Source organism: Mastomys coucha, unplaced genomic scaffold (assembly GCF_008632895.1).
Source record: "Mastomys coucha isolate ucsf_1 unplaced genomic scaffold, UCSF_Mcou_1 pScaffold15, whole genome shotgun sequence".
In the NCBI taxonomy this organism is placed as follows: Eukaryota; Metazoa; Chordata; class Mammalia; order Rodentia; family Muridae; genus Mastomys; species Mastomys coucha.
Window position 1 is genome coordinate 17,632,627 of NW_022196897.1, and position 9,198 is coordinate 17,641,824.

Here is a 9,198-nt window from a genome sequence, read left to right on the forward strand (position 1 = left end):
AAGAAAAAGAAAACTTGATGAAGGGGCTGGAGAGATGCCCAGTGGCTGACAATACTGGCTGCTCTTACAGAGGATCTGGATTCTGTCCCCAGAACCCACTTGGTGGCTCACAACCATCTGTACCTCCAGTCCCAGGGGATCCAATGCTACTGACCAGTCTCCTGCACGCACACAGTACACACACACCCAGAAACACACAAACATAGGTTATTTTTAAGTTGATGAAAACTGGACTTTCCCCGGCTAGATTCACACCATCTGAAGAGCTCTCTCCAGCGCGCTAGTGACCGTAGGAGGCAGCACCTGGCCAAGTGCAGAAGCAGGCACCCAAGGGAGGAGCAACTCTGCCTCCAGGCCTCACTGAGGGACTGAGCACCTAAGCCTGGGACTTTCACAAACTACCAGGAAGCTGAGGCCTTGAGGCAGAGCGGGGGCACACACCGCTCTAAGCAGCACTAGGATTTGGGAATAGCACAGGGCCGAAACCTAGTCGGTTGCAGTCTCCAACCTTCTGATTGCACTGAACCCACCATGCTACCTAGAATCCACCTGCCACTGTCTCTCTGACAGGCAAGCCCTCCCAGATCTCCTAGCTTCGTCCTCTTCCAGGAAGCTCCCCCAGCTCCAGTTCTCCTAGCTTCTCTTGGTCACTTTGCATCTGGGTCTTCCCTACCACCTGGTGTACTTTGACTTTTATTCTATTTGGTTCTCAGTACATACTAAACAACACCAACAACAAAAAGCATGAATCTCCTTTAAGAAGTTGTTACACTGGGCAGTGGTGGCACACGCCTTTAATCCTAGCGATCAGGAGGCAAAAGCAGGTGGATTTCTGAGTTTGAGGGCAACCTGGTCTACAGAGTGAGTTCCAGAACAGTCAGAGCTAGACAGAGAAACCCTATCTTGAAAAACCAAGACGTGTTATTTCTTATTATTATTCTAGTTTTCTGAGACAAAGTCTATGTACCCCTGGCTGTCCTAGAACTCCAATGTAGACCAATCTTACCTGGAACTCAGATCGTCTTATCTCTACCTTCTGAGTGCTGGAATTAAAGGCATGTGCCATCACACTCTGCTTACAACTACACTGATAAGCCTGGACAGATCCTTGGCCACAAGATGAACCTCTTAAGCAAGTATGCATAGCTGATTTCCATTCTGAGTGCATCTAACGTAAGACTGAGGTGAGGAAGGCTCCCCAGGGGTGGGAACATTTGACCGGGAAAGGAAGCAAGTCCAGGGTATTCTGGGAGGCAGGTGGTAAGGGCAAAGCTCCAACCTGAGTTTAGTGTGCCAAAACCAAACAGGCCCCACTGTGACCTGGAAGGTCAGGAAGAGAATCATGCAGACAGGAAATAAAGGGAGGCAGAGGCAGCTACCTCTCCCGCCCCGCCCTGGCTCTCACCGTATGTTGTCTTCTCTACCAGCCGCCCATCTTCACAGAAGTTGTCTGTAGCTTTGCCCAGGAGGCCACGCACTGTGTAATCCTGTGGGGACAGGGCAGGGAGTCTCCATTCTAAGCTCTGATGCTGAGGAAATGCCAGCCTGGTGCTGGGTGGGGCCTCATAGAGCTCCACACAGCATGCCTGGTGCTCCCCTACCCTGAGGGAGGATGTGCACTCTGCTCTAGAGCTCAGGGCAGCTCTATGCTGTTCTCCGTGACCTGGGCATGGAACCAGCACGCACTCGGCCAGACCAAACAGTGTCACCCACACATGTCCTGGGGCTGTTTCAGTGCCCAACTCAAGGCATTGCTGGATGCCCTCAGGAATCCCCCTTTCTCCAACTTTGTACAGACAACCAGCTCTTCCCTGGGGTGATAATAGCGAGGAGGGGAGAGATAGCAGTGGCAGTGATGTTCATTTGGCCTGGACTATGTGCCAGGAGCTGAGCCAAGGCTTCACATGGAGTCACTTTAACCCTATTTCTTCATTCCCATCAAAGACTAGAGAAACTAAGGCACAAAGATAAGATGTTCATCGAATCGCCAAGGACACATGAGCTGTGGCTGGCAGACTGGTAAAATGGGCAAGTGTCTCACCCTAGCTCTGATTGGGATTATAAACTGGAAGCTTTTGGTCCTGGATTCTGTGCTGTTCAGCACTGAAGACGTAGCTACCTAAAGTATCCCTGGCAGACTTCACAATACCACAGTCTAAGGCCCTACCCCAACCCGGTCCTGGAGGAGTCCTGGGGAGTGGATGGTGACATCCACATCTGTCTTGCAGTGAGAACAGAACACTGCCAGGCTTGGGTTGTGGTGTGGGACAGATCCAAGCTCAAATTTCAGTTCCTAAGTCTTTAAAGAACTTGTGACCCTGGCTAGGCACATTCTTGCTAAGCCTCACTGTATGTACTCAACTGTAAAATGGGAATGAGGTTAAGTGGGGTGGGGCTTTCCTAAGGGGATCCACACACAGCTCTTGGTGGTGGTCAGAACAAAAGAGTGTGATGGGTAATGCTGTATCTCTTGTCTTTCCTAGCTACAGCAAGCTGAAAATGCTGGCTAGTGGCCTTGGTCTTCCCTATCCATGACCTCTGGGAAAGAACCAAGGGATAATTAGGCTGCACCCATCTTTAGACCACTATACCTTGGTGAGATGAGCATCATATATCTCGGTGAGGAGACTGCACCCATGTCCCACGGCGAGCACTGAAAGGCAACCAGATGCTCTCTCACACCTAGAGTCCCTTTCCCTGAGAGCTGCCCTTGCTACTCCCTGCCACCAAACAATCTCCCTTCTTGTAGCCAGACAGAAACAAGGATATTTCAGCATCAAGGGAGGGAGCCGCTGTTAACACAGCTCCAGGCCTCACATAAGTATGGCATGTGGCTCATGGTGGGAAATGAGCCTGAGTACCTGAGGAAGCTCCCAGAGGGTCCTGAAACACCCCAAAGCAAGAGACCATTGTCCCAGCTCCACCAAATTGCAATTACATTTGAGGCTAGAGAGGAGGCACACACCTATAATGCCAATACTTGGGAGGCTGAAGTTGGAGAACCTTGACTTCCAGACCAGCCTTGAAAGTAGTTAGATTTTGTCTCATATAAACACATAAATTAAAAAGTAAAATAAAATAAAATAGGGGCTGGAGAGATGGCTCAACAGTGAAGAGCACCAACTGCTCTTCTGAAGGTCATGAGTTCAAATCCCAGCAACTATATGGTGGCTCACAACCATCCGTAATGAGATCTGATGCCCTCTTCTGGTGTGTCTGAAGACAGTTACAGTGTACTTACATATAATAAATAAATAAATCTTTAAAATAAAATAAAATAAACCAGCCTGGCAGTGTTGGCACACACCTTTAATCCCAGCACTTGAGAGGCAGAGGCAGGTGGATTTCTGAGTTTGAGGCCAGCCTGGTCTACAGAGTGAGTTCCAAGACAGCCAGGACTACACAGAGAAACCCTGTCTCAAAAGACAAAAAAAAAATCCAAGTCAAGGTGACACATGCCTACAATTCGCAGCACTCAGATGGAGGAGGGTCAAGATCTCAAGGTCATTGACACCTAGCTGGTAGCCAGCCTCAGCTCACTGAGACCCTGTCTCAGAAACAAAAACAAGAATCTCTTAACTTTTAACACTTTTGCCCTCCAACTCTCAATCAGTTATACAGAGAAAGATGCGTGTATATCACAGACTGGGGGAGGCAACAAACAGAAAGCTAATGATACAGAGGAAGGACCCATAACAGTGGCCTTTGGGGCTACTTCCTGCCTGTTCCCTGATGTTTATCCCTGTCTAAAGAAATGAATGGTTTTCCATTCACTGTTAGAGAGGGAAACAGGGAGGGGGCATGAAATCATGTCTGACTGCTTGTACCCCAGGAAGAGAGACAAGGGAACCAAGACTGTGGAGGCTGGACAATGGGCTGCCATTGAAGGCCACAGAAGGCTTGTGACTTGGAGCTTTGTATCCAGCTCTGGCAATATGCAAACCGCAGCCAGAGGAGACAGAGCCATGTGCCTGCTGCACACTAAATTGGTAGCTCCTCTGGGGACCATGGACATGTACTGGTCAGGCCTCAGCTCCAGTCTTACTCTCTTCACTGGTAACATTACATAGCATCTATCATGGGTGAACAAATGTCCATAAAGGCCTTGAAAAACGTGTCATGCAGGAATCCCTTGGCAGAGGTGGGACCTTCCCAGCTGAGACACAGAGACTCACCGGAGAGGAGAATAGTAAGAGAGTGAAGTCAGATAAGCTGTGGGCTAGGCTCCGGATCACCTCCTGATCCTTCTCCAAGCCCACAGCACCACATCCCCAGACTGAGTGCAAGACTTACCAAGCACACCAGAAGACTGGACATCCAAGCGATGTCCCACACCAATCTTCAGGTTTGTGAATGCTGGACCACGTACTGGAAAGAAAAGGCCAGTTCATTTGTTCAACTAATGAGCCTTGAGGATGGCTTTGGCACGAGGCCCTCAATCCTAGAACAGAAGGGCCTCATGGGTCTCAAATTATGATAGGCTGATTATTTCCAGCCTTCTCCTCCATGGAAGCTGGGACCGCTATGTGGCTGGTTTCCTGGGTCCAGAGAAAGGGCAATGTAAGACTCTTCTTCCTCTGCCTATCACTATTCGCCCCATGAGAGGCTTTGAGATCAGGCATCACACTGGAGATCAAGATTTTGGGGTTCTCTGCACAGCATTCGCTGATAGGAAGCCTGGCCATTCTCCTCCCAAGTCGGAGAACTCCCTAACGTGGGACCTAGGTCTGTCTGTCTAAAATACTGACCTATAGCCCCAGATTCAGCTTCTTGACCACTAAATGAGTGACTATAGCCTAATGTGTCCCAGCACTTGAGAGGCAGATGCAAAAGGATCAGAATCAGGACTTCAAGATCATACTCAACTACATAGTAAGTTCAAGACCAGCCTGGACTAGACGAGACTGTGTCTTAAAACATAAAAACAAGGACTTGGTAAAGTGGCCCAGTGGGTAAAGGTACTTGCTACCAAGCCTGATGACCTCAGTTTGATCCTGGGACCCATGTGGTGGCCTGAGAGAAGGGACTCTCAAAAGATGACCCCCCCACTTCCACACCCATGCCTTGGTATGCACATATACAAAATGGTGGTGGTGCACGCCTTTAATCCCAGCACTTAGGAGGCAGAGGCAGGCGGATTTCTGAGTTTGAGGCCAGCCTGGTCTACAAAGTGAGTTCCAGGGTAACCAGGGCTATACAGAGAAACCCTGTCTCGAAAAAAACAAAACAAAACAAAACAAAACAAAAAAAAACCCAAAAAAACAAAAAAGATGTCTAGTACAGAGCAGGTATTAATTAATAACATAGGTCTACCATAAGTTCTCAGTTTCCCTAGAGAATCCTAGAATAGTTAAAAGTCAGCAAAGTAGGGGCTGGTGAGATGGCTCATTGGGTAAGAGCACCAACTACTCTCCCAAAGGTCATGAGTTCAAATCCCAGCAACCGCATGGTGGCTCACAACCACCCTTAATGAGATCTGACACCCTCTTCTGGTGTGTCTGAAGACAGCTACAGTGTACTTATCCATAATAATAAATAAATCTTTTTTTAAAAAGTCAGCAAAGTATAGTTCACAAGTCAAATCATCATATCTACTTTGCTTTGAGACTGGGTCTCACTGTGTTGCCCAGGTTGGCCAGGTACTACTAAGTTGAAACGATCCTTTCAGTCTCCCCTAGAAGACAAGGCTGTCTTACACCAGTATTTATAACTGCTCTCAACAGCTGTTTTGCACTCTAGTCTTAACTGAAATATGAGAAGACTCTCTCCTTTCCACACTGTCTAATGATGCGTTGCACTACAATAGCAGAGCTGAGCAGGACCAAGGAACCCACATGGCCTGTAGGCCTAAGCTGTTTAAAATCTTCCCTCTCTAGGGTATTTTGCTAATCCTGGGATAGAAATCCGAACTCAGGCCAGGGATTGCCTATGATATCACAGCCAGGATCCTGCCTGACTCTGCCTTACCAAGTCTGTGGTTGGTAAGGGAGGGCACACTGGTGGCTCTGAGAGTCAACTTCTTCTCTTCGCTGCCTTCCATAGGGCCTAGCAAGAATCGAACACGCTGTTCAGGAGCAGGAGATGGCTGAGCATTAAGACCTAAGCACAGAAGAACACACTGTCATTACTTTCCCAACCTCCGAGAGAAGCAGTAGAGAGATCGTAGCATAGAAGATGGATTTGTGTATAGTAGAAAACAGACTAGGACTCTTTCAGAAGCTAGGCATGATGGTGCATATCATTAATCCTAGCACTAGGGAGGCAGAGGCAGAGACAGGCAGATCTCTGAATTCAAGGTCTGACTGGTCTACAGAGTTATTTCCAGAGGATATACAGAGAAACCATTCTTGAAAAATGAAGAAAAAACAAAACAAAACAAAAATTCTAGGCTGGAAATGTAGTTCATGGAGTATTTGCACAATAGGCAAGAAGCTCTGGGTTCCATCTCCAGTTCATCCAGTTAGGTTCCATCCTAACGGGAGGTGGTGATGGTACACTGATGTAGTCTAAGCCCTTGTAGTGAAAGCAGGAGAGTCAAAAGTTCGAGGTTATCTTCAGCTTACATAGCAAATTTTGATGCTACAAAGAAAGTTGTTTAAACAAACCAAAACAAAAACAAAAACGGGGGCTGGAGAGATGGCTCAGAGGTTAAGAGCACTGACTGCTCTACCAGAGATCCTGAGTTCAACTCCTAGCAACCACATGGTTGGTGGCTCACAACCACCTGTAATGCATACAATTCTCTCTTCTGGTGTGTCTAAAGGCAGCTACACTCATATACATAAAATGAATAAATATATCTTTAAAAAAAACAAAAGAAAGAAGGAAAAAGAGAAAGAAAAAAAAAACGGTATTTTGAAGGTCGGTGTGGTGGTTCATGCTTGTGATCCCAGCATCTGGCAGGCGGAGACAAGAGAGTCAGAATTCTCAATGCCTCACTGATTTCAAAGTCGGATTAATTATAAGAGACCCTGTCTCAAAAAAAAGTTCAAATTCTAACTCTGTAACAGAAACCATGAAAAAAATCAACACTATAGAATGAATTTCTCTAACGGAAAATAGCGGAGAGTGAGAAGTAACGAAAAGTGTACAAGAGAAAAAAAACTCAAGAAAGTGCTACAACGAGCCACGTGACCTCATTCCGCTTCAGAAAGAACTAATGCAGAACGGTGGGTCCGCTTCGGAGTACTCACCTTTAAGCAGTTGCAACTTCACGGTCTCACGCAAGTGCAACCATTTCAGCCCCGGAGGTTTATAGACAGCGAAGAGCCCCTGCAGTCGAGCTAGGCCAGAAGAACCCATGGCTGAAATTCAGCAGTACTACAACATCCAGAAGCCGGGATGCGGACGGAAGTGCTGCGTGGTCCTTCCCCAAATGTGGTCCCTACTGTAGGTAGCCGCCTTGTTTCCTTGACAGGAAGAGGTTCTTATCTTATTGTCCTCCGGGGGGCAAAATATGAGACGGAGAGGGAAATAGGGCCGGATCTTGAACAACCCGGTTCTCGGTTACGTTCTTTTTGGAATCCCTTTCAGGAGTTTTTTGTTTGTTTCTCATAAACCCTCAAACTTGCTACGTTGGCGAAAAGTCCTGATTTTCCTGTCTCCACTTTCCCAAGTGCTGGAGTGACGGGTAATTCACACCGGGCTTGGTTTTTGAGACAAGGTCTCAAGTACGGTCTTCGTACTTAAGAAATAGCCAAGAAGGATCCTGAACTGATCCTTCGGCCTCCAGTTTTCAAATGCTGGGTTGACGCCTGGCTCGCATCAGTTGTTTTACTTCAGTCGCAAACAGATCTTGTGGCTTTTCTTCTCATGCTCCTGTCCATATTACAACATTTATGATCAAAATGCCACAGTAAGTTTCCCCAGGAGCCTCTTGACTTCTCCGCCCCGTCGTACCTGCGGAGCCCTCCCATCCACCGCGGACGTCCGCTGCCATGGCGACCCTGCTGCTTCGCTCCCTGCGCCTCCACCGCAGTCTCCCGTACCGTACGCGGCCATCTGTAGGTGAGCAGCTCTGACCCCGGTGTCCGCGGCGACCGGGATCCTCTCACCTTAACCTCTTTTCTGCCCCGCAGATGTGCCCCTCAGGGCCGGGAGCCATGGCGCCCGCCTGCTGTACCCGGACCACATCCCCACCACCCCGCTTCAAAAGATGCTGCTGGCCGCCGGTGCGGCGGGAATGGCGCTCTACAACCCCTATCGTCACGGTAAGGCCGTTCACTCCTCGGTCTCGAAAGCTCAGGCCGGTCAAGACTTCTGTCAGAGCCTTCGTTTTTGGGCATCCTAACCTGGCTGTCTCATAGTTCCCAGGAACGTTTATAATAATCAGGTGATTCTAGCCAGAACTATTATGGGTCTTCTGGGCCCAGGAAGGAGAGGAAGAGAGAAACGTTATAGATCTGCCTTTTTGTAATTCTTGGGAGAGTCTGTTATCCTAGCATATTAATCTCTGGGCTGAATGACTTAAAGGTACACACCACATTACGACATTCTCACTGGGTAGTAAGTAAACTTGATAAGGTCAAGGGCCATGATCTTCAGGATTTTCTTAGCTCAAACAGTTCAAGACCAGCTTCTTTTTTGTTTGTTGGTTGGTTGGTTGGCTGTTTTTTTGAGACAGGGTTTCTCTGTGTAGTCCTGGCTGTCCTGGAACTCACTCTGTAGACCAGGCTGGCCTCAAACTCAGAAATCCTCCTGTCTCTGCTTCCCAAGTGCTGGGATTAAAGGCATGCACCACCACTGCCCAGCACATCTTTTTTAAAAATTATTTTGTTGAGACAAGGTCTCTTATAGACTAAGCTGGCCCCTAACTCCAAAAATAGCCAAGGATGACTTTGAATTCCTGATCGACCTGCCTCCTTACCCTCCTGAATGCTGGTACTACAGTTATGTGCCACCATACCCAGTTTATATGATGCTGGGAAGCAAACTCAGGGCTTTGAGTGTCCTAAGCAAGCACTTTGTCAGCTTGGTTACTGCCGTTCATCACCATTTAATCTCAAGGCCTGTACTAATCAGTGGAAACATGACACTCTGTCTCAATAATGGGTTATGAAAGTGGTTCCTACTGTTGATGAAAGCCACAATATTCCAATAGATTTGTAACGTTAAGAATAGTTGCCAGGCGGTGGTGGCACATGCCCTTAATCCCAGCACTTGGGAGGCAGAGGCAGGTGGATTTCTGAGTTCAAGGCC

The 9,198-nt window shown here is 47.9% G+C and overlaps 2 protein-coding genes across 4 annotated transcripts in view; one reads left to right on the top strand and one right to left on the bottom strand.

Moving 5' to 3' along the window:
• Positions 1-7,467, bottom strand: part of Trub2 (TruB pseudouridine synthase family member 2) — an 11,395-nt gene extending 3,928 nt beyond the window's left edge. Inside the window, exons 1-5 of one of the 2 annotated variants that reach the window (XM_031369597.1) lie at positions 7,194-7,467; positions 5,968-6,099; positions 4,294-4,368; positions 2,592-2,653; positions 1,406-1,487 (exon numbers count right to left, since the gene is read on the bottom strand). In XM_031369597.1, coding sequence (XP_031225457.1) covers positions 1,406-1,487; positions 2,592-2,653; positions 4,294-4,368; positions 5,968-6,099; positions 7,194-7,302 — 460 coding nt within the window. In that variant the 5' untranslated portion in view covers positions 7,303-7,467. Of the gene's footprint in view, positions 1-1,405; positions 1,488-2,591; positions 2,654-4,293; positions 4,369-5,967; positions 6,100-7,193 lie in introns of those variants that run through there. The other variant, XM_031369598.1, reaches the window with a different exon arrangement.
• A 276-nt stretch (positions 7,468-7,743) lies between these two features.
• Coq4 (coenzyme Q4) overlaps positions 7,744-9,198 on the top strand; it is a 9,453-nt gene continuing 7,998 nt past the window's right edge. The window contains exons 1-2 of one of the 2 annotated variants that reach the window (XM_031369601.1): positions 7,744-7,855; positions 8,079-8,210. In XM_031369601.1, coding sequence (XP_031225461.1) covers positions 8,156-8,210 — 55 coding nt within the window. In that variant the 5' untranslated portion in view covers positions 7,744-7,855; positions 8,079-8,155. The other variant, XM_031369599.1, reaches the window with a different exon arrangement.